We start from the raw sequence: 16,448 nt of genomic DNA, 5'->3' as shown, positions 1-16,448 counted from the left end.
GTTAATATTTAAAACAAGCCTTCATGTTTGACTTCAAAGGCGAGCGCATTTTAACTGCGCACACAATACCTGCAGCTATATAGACCTCAACAGGACTGGACAAAAGAGAGGGAGCTGGGGGACGTGGAGTGGGGCTGGCGGGGGAAATATTGTTTGAGGCTGTGCGCACTAAGGGAGGACTAAGTTTTTAAAGCAGAGATGTCTGAGTGGGCTACTCTCAGACAAGAGCGGGGTACGTTTTGAATATCCATTCTGTTTGTCTAAGGCTTGGTTTCAACCACTTCCACCATAGCACCATAGCAGCAGGCCTCCGGCAATATTCATCTTCCTAAAACCGTGAGCTATGTTTAATAGGTGACGTCCACGGCCGTACCTCAGGCCTTTTGAGCAGTCATTTACGTTGAGATTATTATTATTATTATTATTATTATTATTATTATTATTATTATTATTATTATTATTATTATTATTAAATAGTGCGTATGTATGGTGTCCAAATATTTTTATAACAGACTCGTAAATTCCCTGTCTTTTTTGGTCGAAAAATGGTGAAAAATTCCAGAAAGGTTTCTTCTTCGTTGTTTATTGATGGAAAAACCCGACGCATTTCTTGATTTCTAAGTTACAGCGAAGTTGCATAGTCATGAAGTGGCCGGTTGGATCTTCTTATCGCACCCCTTGGAGCTGACTGCTGAAGACGGCAAGTATCCCAACACTGCAGCGCCCGATGTTCAGTCTGTGGAGTCTGGAGTGAGCGGGTTCCCGGCCTATTGCACGAAACAAAACGCTTCTGTCCAAGATTGTCTCCTAGCGCCACCTTGCTTCCGGAGAAGTGAGAAGACGCGCCGCAGGTGAAGTAAAAAGGAATCCAAGAATGAACGTCTGAGAAAAAGAACATTTTAGAAACTGTCAAACTGATGCTATGAACAAATAAAACCCAAAAAAACCCAAAACAGGTGGTCAAGATGATCATGTGGAAATACAAAGATACAAAGTGTGACAATGGGTCAAAACGCAGGAAAACGTCATCTTTATTTAAAACTTAATCACATAAATGAAAAGATGCCTCCTTAAGAACACTTTTTGATCTTTACTTACCTGTCCTTCTTCATGAACTTAACCACATATCCAAAACTAAACCTGCCCGGTTTCATCAAGCATCCAACTCCATCTGAGTCAGCACAGGTTCCTCAGATACTCATGCAAAGAGATGAATTTCAAGCTTAGTCCTGCCTCTGTGCAGACCTTTTTTTCTGAATGTAAAGTAAGACATACGGAGAACCATTGAGATTTTAAAAGGTCCACCTAAAACTCGCGGACGTTGGGATAGGGGCTAAAAAACAACGTTATCTAATCCTATGGCGCCATCTTGTGGCTTCAAATAAAAACCAATCCAGTCTTTCACGATTGTCACTGAACCTTGAATGAGCGGGACTCATGTAAACAGGGTTCAGTTCTTATCCTACAGTATAGAAATACAAATAAACCTTGTTTGAAGGCGCCTAATCTGTATTTTAACTGTACGAGACAAAAGAAGCAAGCAAACGAACAAACAAACAAACAAACACACAAACAAACAAAAAAACTAACTAACTAACTAACTAAAAAATAGATTCCGCTTTAATGAATCATTAAATGTAAACACGTGGCCTATGACAACAACACCATCACTACCACCGCCACCATCACCACCTCCACTACCACCACCACCACCAACAACAACAACAACAACAGCAACAGCAACAACAACAAAAATGACAAAAAATATCGTAAAATTGGAGTATAACATGCATTTTAAAAAATCTCAAACAATAATATAATTTGTATAATATATTAATAAATGTTCCTTAAAGAACAATAACAAGACTTGTCATGCTCATTTTCATATAATAATAATAATAATAATAATAATAATAATAATAATAATAAGTAGAATATGAATAAGAATAACAATTTAATAATAATAATAATAATTATTATTATTGCTATTGCTATTACTATTATTACTATTATTGCTATTATTATTATTATTATTATTATTATTATTATTATTATTATTATTATTGGTAGTGGTAGTAGTAGTAGTAGTAGTAGTAGTAGTAGTAGTAGTAGTAGTAGTAGTAGTAGTAGTAGTAGTAGTAGTACTGTTTATATACGTATTTTATTTCATTAATCTTGTGAATCTGGCATCCACGCACCAGTGCCTACATTTCCCATCAGGCACCCTGCCTCCTACTTTGTGCGTCGATAATTTGTGTTCGGTGGAGAACAGGCCGTCGTTCTTGACAAGAGGACAAACTGGACTAGCAAGGTTATATGCAGCTACATTTACCCTTCAAATTGTTAGATTTTAAAGTATTACACGTTTGAAACCCTGCTGAGTCTGCAGAAAACATAGGTTATATCCTACAGACGTCTGTAAGTTTTCACTGAATGCTATTTGTTTTCCTGTAGTCCTTTGTTGTGAGTCCAGTTTGTGTTTAGGCTAAGGCGTAGCTTAAGTTAATCTTATCTAACAAACCAGACACAGACACATAACAAGTCACAGCCATAATGTACCGATAGTTGATCAAAACGGGCGACAGCGGGAAGAGTTCGTTAAAATGCTTCTATATCTCCTGCTACCACAGCTCGTTTTCTGTAGCAGCTCTGTGTTCCAGCAGTCCGTCAATCCTTTAGATATTCTCGCATCAGTAAGTAGTTCAGAACAGGAAGCTGACTGAATTGAAATAGTTCCTGTAAAACATTGTGAGAGTGATTGTTTGGTTCTTTCTCTGTGACCCTGACAGGTGTCCAACATGTCAGTGGATTGGGTCGGATATGGATACTCAGCCCTCATTACATCAGGAGGAATTATCGGTTATGTGAAAGCAGGTATTGTTAGTGTGTTGTCAAAAAAATTCAGCAGTGATGGTTTACATGCTTATACAATCATTTCTGTTTTGCTGTAAAATTAAAATATATTATCCATTAACACCTCTATAGATTCTTCTCCATCTTGCAGATACCAGGTTCATGTGTTGACCTACTGTGTCTTGTTTCCAGGCAGTGTCCCCTCCCTTGCTGCTGGCCTTCTGTTTGGTGGCCTGGCGGGTTGTGGGGCCTACCAGATCTCCAATGATCCCAAAAATGTTTGGGTGTCCCTTGGTGGGTATACTAAGAATATAATGGATTTGTTGTGTACTTGGAAGAGTATATATTTAATGGCTAAAGAGTGAAACACTATCAGAGTTTAATGTCAATAATGGTCAACATTTTCTGCCTCATGATGTCTTTCAGCTACATCAGGAGCTCTGACTGGTATCATGGGAAAGAGGTTCTATAGCTCCAGGAAGTTCATGCCAGCTGGCTTGATGGCTGGAGCAAGGTATGAATGTCCTTTATAGGACTTAAACCATGTCCTATGAAGGACATATGCCATGAACACTTTTTGATTGCCATACAATTCCACAATTCCCTTTTTCTAGTCTCCTAATGGTGGGAAAGCTGAGCCTGGCGCTGCTCCAGAAACCAGTGGCTTCTCAGTGAAGTGAGGATTTCAACAAGTGCCTGTCTTCTATTTGAGCAGCATTTTGTTAGTTTTGATCATTTACTTTTGAATGTTAATATAATTTTTTAAAAGAAAAGTGTACATTTGAGAATAAAATACAGTAACTTGTTTGTATAACAGAAAAAGGTGTCTTGTGCTTTTTGATTGAATGCAATATGAATTTATTTTTATAAAATGTTAAAAAACATTCAGTTATTTTTCACATAATACAAAGAGGTGCGCAGTCATACATCATCAGGCTGAGAAGTCCTTTCATATAGGGTTTTTTTTTCACCTATGGTAAAAGATAGCATTACAGGAACCATTATAAAAGACTATCCTCTTGTTGTAAAGCAATATGTGATGAAAACTCGAGTAAAAAACACTACTACACAGAGTATCCCAATGTTAATGCTAGAATTAGCTCATACTGGGTCCTTCAGGAATACAATGGGATTGTCTTGCACACAACGTCAGCATCATGGCAACATACTGAATGTACACTTTACATGTCAGGCTGTCTGGAGATGATGCCACCAAAGCAAAAAATTGTCTCTTGAAAAAATGATCACTGTGTCTTGTGTTTCAACCAGCAACCTGACAGTTTTTTGGGGGGATCATACAGAATTCACCAGTTTGAAGTTGATTTCTTAGGCTAAAGATGTGTCCAGTGTAGTCCAAGGAGCAGCGGATGCTGCACCATCCTTCTGAACTAGCGATTTCCACCATATTTGGAGGCCCAGTCCACCCTGCCATGGATAGGCTGTACAGCAGGAGCTCTGGTCAGGAGGTTCCCAGAGGTTTTCCCCAGCGCTGAGTAGCTGCTCCCCTCCATCTGTGTCCTGTCCACCCTTTTCCTCCAGCCCTCGTAATCTGGAATAACATGCCAGTGTGTCATTTACTTCATTTACTTCACAAATATGCTGTGAATACTGGATGCATTTTTAATTTACTTTTAAGAACAGCCTTAATATACTCTATATAATGCAAGGCATTCACATCAGCTCCCAATATATAAGATTTGTAGTTTGTAACTATTGAAAGTTTTTAAAAAATTCCGTTGAACAGAAGCAGAAATGGACAAGGAAAAGAAGCATTTGCCACATTTAATAATATAATATAGCTGTGTTAGTAAAATATGACTCAAACATGAACCAAAAAAGCCTGAATAGCAAGTTTTAAGAAATGTCAATACCTTCATTAGTTTCACTGAAACATGAGTTGGATAGGGGCTTGGCCTTTGCAAGTTTTGGTTTGTTTTTTTGATTATCAGGAGAGGAAGAAAGATTGACTGGAAGGAGGGGAAAAAAGACAGACAGCCCAAATGAATGAGATTTTGGAAGTAAGAAACTAGAGATTGAGTAGGGAGAAGTAAGCAGGAAGTGGAGTACAGAATGACCATAAAGGAGCAGAATCCACAAACAGCATTGACTTCACATTAATGTTTCAGATAATAGTAACTTTCATATATAAAAGTTGGGACAAGGGAAAGTTACCTAAAATCAAATGTTTTTTATTAATGGAACAAAATCTTACTTTGCTGGCCAACCAAGGGGGCAAGCTGGATTCTCTGTCCCACTGAGCCCACCTCTTTCTTTTGGAATGAAGGCATATATGCACCAGACAGGTTGTATTTGGCGCTCACAAAATTGCCTAAAAGAGAGCATAGAAAGAGTTCATTATTTTGGTCTGTTTTCTCCGGTGAAACTTCCAGCTACCATTCTAGCATGGACGTCCAGTCAATATCATGCAAGTTAAAACTTTAAGCACCTCTTAGAACATACAAAGATCACATTTGAGTAAATACACATAATAAATAATTCACATTTGGGGGAATTAATTATTCATTCTTGGCATAAATGTAGCTACTGCATATGTAAAAGCTAATAAAGACCCAAACTTTGACTAAGATAAAGTGAATGAACTCATTCAGCTTTTCTAGTGATACCGTCAGTCTGCCTTACCAGCAGTCATGTGATGGTTATCAGTATAATTAGTGAAAAGCCTCATTGTTTCCTTATGAAGATGTGGTTGTAGTGTTATTTACCATCTATTCAGCTGCAGGAGTTCTTAGTTCTTTGGTTAAATTGTGTATGTGTACTGGAGGCTCCTGCAGAGCATTTAACAGTTGGGTCTTTCTCATGTTAAGTAGATGGGGGAATAACTGAAGCTGCCATACTAACCACAACGACAATGTTTATATACAGTAGAACATTAACATGACAAGTATCTTACAGTGAAGGAGTCGGAGATATCTACGTGTAGATCAGTGGGAAAAGTCACTGCAATTAAATACCTTTAGAGAGATCGAGTTTTTCCAGTATTCTCTCTTTAAAATATGTTTTCTCTGGTGGGCTATCTGCAGAATTAGAGGTGTTCTCTACTAGTCTCATGGCAAAAGTAGAGATGAAGCGGGTAGACATGCAATTAGATAGAAAGAAGAATGAGAAATTTTGAAAGGAAAACAAAGAAACATGTACTGTGCATGTTAGCACTGACAAAGGAGTTAGAGATAAAGTCAAAAAAAAGAACAAATCTTCACTTCACAACAAGGAAATGGTATAAAGTATAGGAGTAGTATCCAAACAGTGTGTGATAGATGGAATTAATGAGCAGGGGATTATTTGAGTGCCATTTAAGGAGCACTTGATCTTGTGCCGACAGTCTTCATCTCATGAATAAGCAATAGAGAGAGACGGTGAAAGAAAGAAGATGAGAGGAAAGGAGGAGGGACGGCAAGGAATCCTGACTGTGTGTCTGCCTACATGACAAATGATATACAGTATAGAAGTCTCCTAGATGCTGAGTTGATTCTATCCAGGCTGTGGCCAACCCCATAACAACTGATCAGGAGACGTCAGCTCCATCATGAGCATTACTCTCACATAGAGGTCATATTAAGTAACAGTGGCATCGAAATGCTGGCAGTTCCCACTGCAAGGTGAGTCCAGTTGTAGTGAGGCTCAATAAAGTTTGGAGCCAAACATAAGGAGCCATCCTAGATAGATTATTCCCTTTGATTAGATATCGGTCATTACCTGCACCGGCTCTGGTGACAGACAATCCTCCTCCAATAGGGCCGAGTACAGTGTTGGAAGAGTTCTCCCAAAGGTCACGCAGTGTCATTCCCCTCAACTCCTTTTCTGCAGCAGAGGTCTGGTTCTTCCCAATCAAGCCTTTATGCAACGGAAATCGTGCTGTTAGCAGAGTGACTGGCCGATCAGCTGACTCCAAATAAACACCTTGATTCCATTCCACTCCGTGACATGAAATTGACGCGCCTCGTGAATTAATTTTATGGAATGGAGTCATTCCAGTTCACAACAAGAAATCTCAAAGGTCAACAAGGCCTTCTGATGAGGTATTAGACAATTTTGCACGTCACACGATTTTATGCATGAAGTTTCTGATTCGTCTTCTTTGGGGAAACATACTTTTCAGGATACTGTTATTGATAAAGCATATTTAACCACTCTAGAGTGAAATAATTTTATTCATCTTTATTTCACCTTTGTCTCATATTAGAAGTACAGTAAATGTTGGTGCATAATATCTTCCTCAGTCTTGTACTCCATAATTAGGTCTACAAGCGGTCATGTTCCGCCATAAATCGGCTGGTATCAGCAGAGACGATGAACCGATAATGGTCATCATTATAATGACCCAACTGGTTGGTCATTGTGTGTTCTCACCTGGTAAGTATCTTGACTGGCTCAGGTAGTGCTGCCGTGCAGCAGATCCTGGGAGATTGGAGTCAATTTGTCCAATTTTAACATTGTTGGGTAACTTAGTAACCGTGCTGAAGGAATATAGAGGTTTCTGCTCTTTGGGTCTGAAATAAGGAAATGACAAGATGCTTTACTACTTACTCCCATTCTAATGTATTAGAAAGAAAATTTTGATATACATACTTATCATCATACGATGTCGTGTAAACACGTATGCTGATGCTTAAATTGCAAATCCGGTTCTCTTCACACTCACTGTGGGCGGAGCTCCACTGGGTCCCTCCCCTCCTCCGCGTTCCCCAGGCTGGGTTTCTTCGAGTTGGAGGCTGCGGTTTCTGACGGGTCAGATTCTTCCCAGCTGTCTGTGGTCTTGCTTACTGTCTGTCCCCAGCGGCGACGGCTGTTCTTCACCACCCCCATCCCACCACCAGTAATGGTGTTATCCCTGCCCACTGGTGCTGCTTTCTGCAGAAGACATTATAAGGAGAGCTCTGATGGGATTTTATAACAGGAATAGAAGTTGTTTTAACCTTGCTAGCCAGAAAAAAAAAACAGGTTAAGGCAATATTTTAGGTACGTTACATAATGAGGACCTTATTTATATGCGTGCTGCTTCCTCAACTCAAATGCCTTGACACAGTGTACCACAGGGCCTAACATGTCATCACCAACTCAGCGTTCAGAACCCATCACTTTGTTCTCTACTTCTCTTCTCTCACTGACACTCAGGGACAACACCGCTAGATTATGTTTATTCACGGAGCCATCCTGCAGAAACTACCATTATATCTGTTCAGCCTGTTGTTTCCAGCTCACAATGTGTGAAACTCTCACTATTCCATGCGGATGCTGTATAAAATCCTGAGGATACATACAAAACTTGGTAGATTTGCTTTCTCCTATGATGCTCCCTGGACCTGGAACCACATTCAGAACTCACTTCAACTTCATGGGCTCATATCCCTGTGTAAATTCAAGACTCTTTCGATTAACAGAAATGTATACCTACTGTTCTTATCTGTAAATATATAACAATGTGTTTGTTTTATGCCCAAATCCTGTAGATTTTTTTTGTTGCATCAGACCAGCCTCTTGGCTTGTGAAAGAGATTCTATCTCCTGGAGAAATAAAAGATAAATAAAGTACCGGTGAGAGCCATAAGAACAAAGGTCTCAATGTGTTGGATTTCCAGCAAATGTAAAGACAATCTATTATCTAATTAATGTTGTTCTCATCTTCACATACTATTAAACATAAAATAGTTTAAAAAAAATAATGTTTTGGTTTGTAGACTCTCACCCCATGGCTGAGGTCTCCTGGTTTATTGTCTATTTGGGGAAGGGGGATCTGCTGGAGAGGCTGGTGATGCTGCAGCTTCTGGCTTCTGGTGGAGGATGCAGAGGTTTTGGACTCAGAGGAGGACTGCTGGGCATCCATCTTGGGCTCTGAGGCCTGTTTCTGTGCTAGCGGCCTAGTCGGGACCTTCTTGACCTCCTGGCTCTGCGGACGAGGGCCTAAGATCTGACCCACCTGGAAATACTGGTAACGCAACGCCTTGACAGCAAGAGAGAGAGACAGAAAGAGAATTCATTGTTATTCTGAATATTCTGCAAGCACTGTTTTTTCATGCAATCAAGATCAAGATATATTCAGGTTGATGAATTCCGTAACACGAACGCTTTATGCAACAACAACATGGATACTACATACCCAAATCCTTTAGTTTAAAATTCCACTTAAATAACTTCTTTGTTTGTTTGGGAATTTAAATAGCTTTTTTTCCCAGTGATCTAAAAATAGCTGTGTATCCTATACCTTAGAGGGGTATAAGTGGAGAATGGAAAAGTGTTGTCACTTCTGTTGGAAAGATGTTTCCGACAATGGGCCTGCAGGGTAATCAAACTGTCTCATAGGAAAATAAATTATTGTGATCTACGTGGTGACCAAATGTTGTGTAACTGACACAAAACACACCAGAAGAGGTAGAACATTTAGCAGTGTCAGAGAGAATGAAGTAGGATTTAAATTCTATTTAAAATGACCGGGATTAGGATGCTAACCCAATCTCAGTATCAAAACAACATGTACTGTAATCTGTATGAGGTGATGAGAGTGGAATCGCTGTGGACGGGTGTCTTTTTTAAAGATTCAAGTTAAATTACCGGTACCTTCTCCATGAGGTTCAAGTAAATCCCCTGACCTCCAGAGAACAGCTTTTCAGAATGTATGTGATTAATCAGACAGTTAGAACTGACTTTGAGGCTTGGCCTTGCCTACCTGTACAGCAGTGGGTCTTTTTTTGGGATCCCACTGCAGCAGGTCCTTCATCAGGGCAATAGCCTCATTGCTAGCATTAGGGATGAGGGTCTTCAGGTGTGTCGGCACACATTGAGGGAAGCGAAAGTTCATAGCAGAAGCCAGTTGATGACCCTCCGGCCAATCCGTCTAGGGAAGGAGAAAACTGGTTATTTATTATATTTGTTAATGTTTTCACAGATTGAAATCAGTATAGAATAAAGCGTGACAATCACACAAGACAACAATGTGACTGATGTGAGAAAATGCTTAACAGGTTTGACATGTTTTGTAGTGCTGGAATGTAAATTTGAACTAAACAACTTTGTGCCACTCTGCTCTTGTAGGTCACAAACAAGTTCCTGGCTGGGTTATACAAATGTTGTCTCTGTATATATATCTAAAAACTTGGTAACTTGGTAACTTTAGCTTCTTTGCACGACAGAAATATTTTTCCTGGTCAATGTAAACCTATTCCTATAACTGAAATATTTTTTCTCAACAAATCTGTCAGGATCATCTCCCAATTAGTGTTAAACCCTGAATAAATGTCAATCATTTCTCTTCTGTACAGTTTCTGTTCACCTTTTTGACTGTACCAAGGACTTGGCAGATCTTGAAGATCTCATCGACTTCACTGTTCCCAGGGAATAGAGGTCTGAGACTGTAGAGTTCAGCCATGATGCAACCCACAGCCCACAGATCAATAGGAGAGCTGTAGGTGGATGACCGGAGCAGGACTTCTGGAGCCCGGTACCTGGACAGAAAACAGACAAATGAAGGAGCTGCCAAGCGGCATAGCTCAAAAATCAGGAGCTCCAAGTGAGACCTTTACAAACAGGTCTAGCACAATGTAGCTGATGCATAAATTTTCCTCTGACAGCACTCTCACCATCTAGTTGATACGTAATCTGTATAGGGAGGTTTGGAGCGGATCTCTCTGGCCAGGCCAAAATCTGCTATTTTAACCAGTTCTGGACCCATACACAGGAGATTCTCTGGCTTCATGTCCCGGTGAAAGAAACCTGGAGAAAAGTTAACATCAAGCTGAGCTACTGTATGAAAAATGAATGTTGCCTTATAATGGAGATTCTGAAGGTTTCAAATCACAATCATAAGCAGAGAAGGACACAGTAAACTACAGCTGTAAGCACTATCCAACACTCAAGAGCAGTGGTCCCCAAAGTACGGCCCACCTCTGCATTTGGCACGGCCCACTGGACATTACCAGAAAAACACTCTGGTTATTATCTATTTCATAAATAGTGTAATTTATTTCATTTTTAGTTATTATTTATTTCATTTCTTTTTTCTGTTAAGATTCCGTAAAGGGTTATTAATATCTGGTTATGTGTGGCTTTGTGGAAGAAAACAAATGTTTACATTTAGGTAGCCCTGTGATCGTCACAGTTTTTCTGTTACAAACTGACCCCGGCACCCCATCAGAGAGGGAAAAGTTATGTGGCCCTTACAGGAAAAAGTTTGGAGACCCCTGCTCTAGAGCAACAGCGGAGAGGTCATGCTACATCTGTAAGAGTGAGAGAGTAAAGCCTCTTACCATGCTTATGCACAAAAACCAACCCAGAAAGCACTTGAAACATGATGTTCCTAATTTCATTCTCTGAGAACATCTTATTCTCTCTGGCAGCAGAGCAAAGAGGCAGAAAGGAAAGGGAAGATGGGTAAAAGAGAAATGAAAGAAGCGTTAAAAGAAAGATAAATCCTTGGGGTGCATGCAGTTTGAGTGTAGCGAGTAGAAGCACAAGTACAAGCTTTCATGATAAGCTTCTTTAAGAAATCTAAAAAAAAAAAGAGGAATTGACATAAGTTAATCACAAAAAGGCAGAAGACGAGTTTGACGAGGCAGCTCACAAAGCCAGACAAAATAACAACCACAATTATGAATAGTTTCTTGCATAATTATTCAGTGAATCTCGCAGCATGCAAAAACTATCATGCACTTGCAAAGCATGAAGGGAACCTACCATGTTTGTGAATAAATGACAGGCCTTGCAAAATCTGAAAGCTTATATTTCGTATCACTGACTCAGGAAACAATTTTCTTCTGTAAAAATAGAATTGCAGAATTTTCATGAATCTACTAATGTTAGCACCATCACATTACTATTGTGCATGTGTGGCCGTAAACTCATTGATAAAATATGTTAAATTTTAAAAAAACACAAGTAAAAACATCAAAACATATTACTAGCTGTAAAACATTAGGGACTTTCTTCAACCTCACTTCACCCTACTAGTAACAAAAGAAAAACCCAGGTGTGTGTCAGTGCAGCACACACCTGGGCTTTCAAGAGAAGCAGAAACATTAAAGCTTCCACTAAAGTGTCTGTTAGTCTCCAGGCTGCTGTGTGCAAGGAAGAGTTTCATGTAAAGAAAGTGAAAAACGATGATTTAAAATACATCACAACCATATTTTTGTGGATACTGTAAATGTTTCCAACGGGTGTTTTTAAGGTCTGTAATTCAGAGGACGCTAACATTGTATAATGATATTAAACTAAATCATGATGTTCGACCTTTAGAGACATATTTGAGTTGTACATTATTTCTCACCTGTCCTTCATAAGCTGATAGAGGTTCTCCTTCATATACTCAAAGACAAAGTAGAGGTGATCATTCTCTCTGATGACCTCCTTCAGTTTCACCACATTTGCGTGGTTAAGCTTCTTCAGTGACTGGTGAGACACATCATGGAACAGAGAGAGTAACAGCAGTTACGTAACCCATCCTGACTACATCTTACAATCTAAATGGAAAAAATACACTATAAAAGTACTGTTGGCCAATTGGAACAGGAGAAGACTTCACCAGCCAATTTCATTATGGTCCCTACCTTCACCTCTCTCAGGTTCATACATTCTTCCCATGAATAAAACTTCCTCTTCATTCTGTGAAAGGAGGTCAAAAGCATGAACAGTGTTTGGAGCGCAGATCAAATATGCATCAACTACAGATTGGATGAGATTTGCATGTAACACACATCACCCCCAATGTACAGTAGAGTCACTGTCTTTAGAAATTCTTTTGTGTGACTCCCATCAATAATTCAGCTTTTTTGAGGCATCTCTTATTTCAGTTTGTCATTTCAAGAACTGAAATGCCAAAAGTTTGTAGATTGTAAAATTATATTGATTGTCTTGGTAGATTGTCTTGGTTAAACTGGAAGTAGATGTTAATCACACTGACTCACCTGATGTATTACATTGTCATTTTTTTATTAGTGTGTTACTTTCTGTATTACACTGGTATTAGACACTGTTCGATTCCCCAGCTTCTTTGATCAGCTTTTAAAAAGGGATTATGTAAGAGTGAGAGATCGAGTCGGTATTCTTTTTCTCCTCCACCTGCCCGTTTCAACTGTCCTTTCCAGAATGTCAGATATCTGACACCCTCTACTTTCACTCCCATTCACCATCACTTGTATTGTTTTGCATGGTAACCAAATGATCAGCCAGCGGACATCTGCCTGGTTTCTCATCTATTATTGAGCTCTGCTGCCATGCTGCTGAGACAAAGGCATGTAAGCGGTTTGTTTGGTCTGATGATAGCTGAAGGCCAATAGCCACCAGTGCAAGATTTCACTTTGATTTTCTATAAGTAAATGAACAGAAATGATAATTAACTTTGAGGATATTTTTGAAATAAAAAAATCCCAAAATTAATATTTATATGTATGTTGTGAAGCAGCCTTTATAATTTGAAGCAGACTCAAACTTGATGTTTAAAATAGGGTAATTCTGCCACTTTAATCATTCTATGAACACTGTATTAATGTGACTTTGCTATTATGCCATCAAGAGATGGACAATATATGAAGTTATTAGCAATCATCATCCTCACCTCTTGATAGCCACCAGTTCTCCCGACTCATTACTTCTCCCCATTAGCACACTGCCATAGGTGCCATCCCCCAGCTGCTTCAGGGTGGTGTAGCGATTCATTCTCCCTCAGGATGGTTTCATCAGATTGTTAACTTTGTGTATTGCTTAAACAAGTGATTGAAACAAAATGCAGATTCATTGATCGGACGTGTTGTCTATTTGCTGTCCTCTTCTCTCGATGTCCTGGTTATGCCAATTTCTCCTTTCAATGACTTCGATTGTTCTTCTCCAAGGGAAAATTATTTTCTCTTGGCCAGAATATAATAATGTTCACCAGTTGTTGAAGTTCAAAAGTCATCTTGCAGTAAGTGATACTGATGATGTAGCTTAGCGGACACTGCTCCTTTGCAAACCTTCAGTGACAGTAAAGAAATACAGTACTCATCAGTAGCAGCTGCAGAACAGGAATAATGAGCTAGGAATACAATAAATCACACAATAGTCAGAGGCTAAACCCAGTCCTGATAAATCCACAAAACAGGATCCAATGACAAGGAAAACTAAGGCTTACCTCTCGCTTTTCTGTGAGCCAGGATTAGGTGCTTGCCTCATGAGGAGGAGACTCAAGCATGACCACCCAGGGGAGAGGACACAGCCAGCACTCTGCAGATTAGGCAGCGAGGGATGAACATAGGAAGTTACGTAATCATCATGCTTACAAACAACCACTACCTTTCCCAAGTGGCCTGCATGACAAGAGGGTTTGATTTGCCCTATTAGCCTCAGTGATTTCTCTATTATGTTGTACATTCAGCTAAAGGGCTTTTAAAATTACAGAAGGAGAGATGATTCAAAGGGTTGGAGGATGAAGACGAAACTTTCCATGTGTCATTTTAGTTTACAACATATTTCCCTAAATATTTTTCTTATACACTGTACAATTTTATCTGCACAAAGCCTTCAGAGGCAAATTGTCATTTGTGAATTTCAGCTATATACAAATAAAATTTGATTGATTGACTGATTTTTTTGGACATTGTTGTTGTCTGATTCCTGTAGACAATGATGGAACCTCAGTAGCCTCCCTTTTTGTCAGCTTCTCTTTTTGCATGGAGAATTCAGCGTAAGTAGACTGTTCATGTTAATTTCCACAAATAGATGACCCTGCAGAACTAGTATTATCTGTTTTCCTGTTGTCAAAATTATGGATGGATCCAGGCTCTTGGGAGAAGGGAACCATGGGAGGGAACGCTCATCCTTGGCAGAAGTATACAGTCTCTAAACACTATTACAGTAACACATGATTTGGCTGCTGTGAATCATGCCTCGGGTGTAAAATCACCAAATAAATGTTATCCATTCGCGAATAACTTTGATAAAGCCTTGAGCAAGGTGATCAAAATAGGTGGTACTGGTTAAACTGCAGAAATGCAGTATCCATCTGTAAGACTTGGCTTAATAAACAGTATTAAAATTCTGATATGATGAAAACATCAAGTAAAAAGTGAGGATTTTTTGGAAAAAAACAAACAAAACGGTTTTGTATATATCAGTAAATGTATATATAACTTGCATCGAATTGTAATAATAAAGTCTAATCATCTGGGTATGATTGTATTTAAAAGTCATCTGTCACGTCTTTTCACGAAACATTAGTCAAGTGTGGAGAACAAGTAGTCTATCTACTGGTGTCCTGGTTTGTAGTATTTAGGTTAAAATAAGTACTGCTGCAGGTAAGCCAAGGGCAGCTAAACAAAATGAGATTAGTGTTTATTTCACTGAATGGAGCCAGGACCTTCCATCCAGAGAGAATGTCCAAGCTGGATTTGGCTGAATGGCATTTAATGAATGAATCAACACTAAAATTACATATATGTAAATGTTTAAAGATCTGCAATCACCTTTTGCATAAAGTACAAAGACTTCCCAATTTCTTATTTGTTTCCACTGTGGGATAGAAATAATTTCTCTGAACAAAACCATGCTGGACATCCAAGCCTGAATGAAATAATAAGCACCAGGACAAGGAGAGAAGCCAGCCAGAGGACTGCTGGCCTGGTCTCAGCTCTCACATATGGCAATCTGTCGTGGAGGGATTTAAATGGAATTAAGACGTATCCTGGCCACATGACGATAGGAAGCTACTCAAGGTCATTTATAGTGACAAAACGAGTGAACACTTAGCTGAGAGTGGAAAATAATCAGAGTAAGGTTATGCTTATTATTGTTTTTTAATGTAACTGTATATTTTGTTTCACATACATCAACATATAGTTAGACACAAACAACACACAGCAGATTAGCCATTTAAATTTGAACCAAACTCCCAAACCTAATCTTGAATGAACTAGCAAAACTAGCCGGTACGGTTATCAACATTAAATGGAAATACACTTGTGATAACATGTCAGCTCTGACAGGTCATTTCCTCGACCATTCTCTTTAACTCATGTCTATTTTTTTTTCCATCTTCCAAACTTACCCTTTAAATATGTATTTTCTTTTCCCGGCCTTCATCTGACTGCGAAAACACGACACGAAAACGGTTTATGGTTCTAGATCCCATCGAGTCACTAATCTAGTTCTTACTGTGAGGCGCGTGTCTGCGCGTGTCAACGCTCGCCATGGAAACGTACACACAAACAAGACGCTCCCCTGGTGACAAGAGGCGCTTGCGTTCGCAATGCCTTGTGGGATTCCGGAAGTAAAATATCCAGCCGAAACTGAATTAACACCATTCAATACCACACTTGTGTTGGCATTCTGTGATTCTGTCATGATTATCCGGAACATCATTTGTTTTGGCGTCCAATTTTCTGTAAAATTATGTGAATATTAATACATCTATTTTGGAAAAAAAATATTGATCGATCTTTCACAAAACAACACACCGCATACTACTTAAATTCCCTTAACTATTTGTATTAGTACGATTAACAAATTTCATAATTTTTTTTTCTTATTTGTGTTTAATAAGGAATTGTATAGCGTTTTACATTTTGAACTGGATTTACAATAACATTATACACTGAGAAAAAAACGTACCTAGATATA

General features: G+C 39.1%; 2 protein-coding genes across 11 annotated transcripts; one reads left to right on the top strand and one right to left on the bottom strand.

Annotated features, from left to right (window-relative positions):
• Positions 1 to 2,238: 2,238 nt before the first annotated feature.
• On the top strand, positions 2,239 to 3,669 carry tmem14ca (transmembrane protein 14Ca). Of its 4 annotated transcripts, XM_068304213.1 has the most exons (6): positions 2,251 to 2,311; positions 2,631 to 2,693; positions 2,790 to 2,874; positions 3,046 to 3,147; positions 3,280 to 3,367; positions 3,468 to 3,669. In XM_068304213.1, the coding sequence occupies exons 3-6, from the start codon at positions 2,799 to 2,801 to the stop codon at positions 3,526 to 3,528; spliced, it is 327 nt and encodes a 108-aa protein (XP_068160314.1). In that variant the 5' UTR covers positions 2,251 to 2,311; positions 2,631 to 2,693; positions 2,790 to 2,798; the 3' UTR covers positions 3,529 to 3,669. The 4 variants fall into 4 exon arrangements, with proteins under 4 accessions (XP_068160313.1, XP_068160314.1, XP_068160315.1 ...); XM_068304212.1 differs by lacking the exon at positions 2,631 to 2,693 and having other exon boundaries at positions 2,239 to 2,311; XM_068304214.1 differs by lacking the exon at positions 2,631 to 2,693 and having other exon boundaries at positions 2,281 to 2,418.
• A 58-nt stretch (positions 3,670 to 3,727) lies between these two features.
• Positions 3,728 to 16,017, bottom strand: mak (male germ cell-associated kinase). Of its 7 annotated transcripts, none has more exons than XM_068304613.1 (17): positions 15,877 to 16,017; positions 13,966 to 14,057; positions 13,414 to 13,807; positions 12,407 to 12,461; positions 12,127 to 12,248; positions 11,538 to 11,617; positions 10,445 to 10,577; positions 10,138 to 10,309; positions 9,535 to 9,702; positions 8,557 to 8,811; positions 7,514 to 7,722; positions 7,222 to 7,361; positions 6,568 to 6,705; positions 5,826 to 5,912; positions 5,066 to 5,182; positions 4,725 to 4,820; positions 3,729 to 4,402 (listed from the first exon to the last, which is right to left on the bottom strand). In XM_068304613.1, exons 3-17 carry the CDS (start codon positions 13,512 to 13,514, stop codon positions 4,242 to 4,244), a joined length of 2,034 nt encoding a protein of 677 aa, XP_068160714.1. In that variant the 5' UTR covers positions 13,515 to 13,807; positions 13,966 to 14,057; positions 15,877 to 16,017; the 3' UTR covers positions 3,729 to 4,241. The 7 variants fall into 7 exon arrangements, with proteins under 7 accessions (XP_068160719.1, XP_068160716.1, XP_068160720.1 ...); XM_068304612.1 differs by lacking the exon at positions 11,538 to 11,617 and adding an exon at positions 11,111 to 11,193; XM_068304618.1 differs by lacking the exon at positions 4,725 to 4,820 and having other exon boundaries at positions 3,728 to 4,402.
• Positions 16,018 to 16,448: the final 431 nt, after the last annotated feature.

This window comes from Antennarius striatus, chromosome 20, assembly GCF_040054535.1.
Source record: "Antennarius striatus isolate MH-2024 chromosome 20, ASM4005453v1, whole genome shotgun sequence".
NCBI classification, from domain to species: Eukaryota; Metazoa; Chordata; class Actinopteri; order Lophiiformes; family Antennariidae; genus Antennarius; species Antennarius striatus.
Note: the sequence above shows the minus strand (reverse complement) of the source record. Positions and strands in the feature narration are given on the sequence as shown.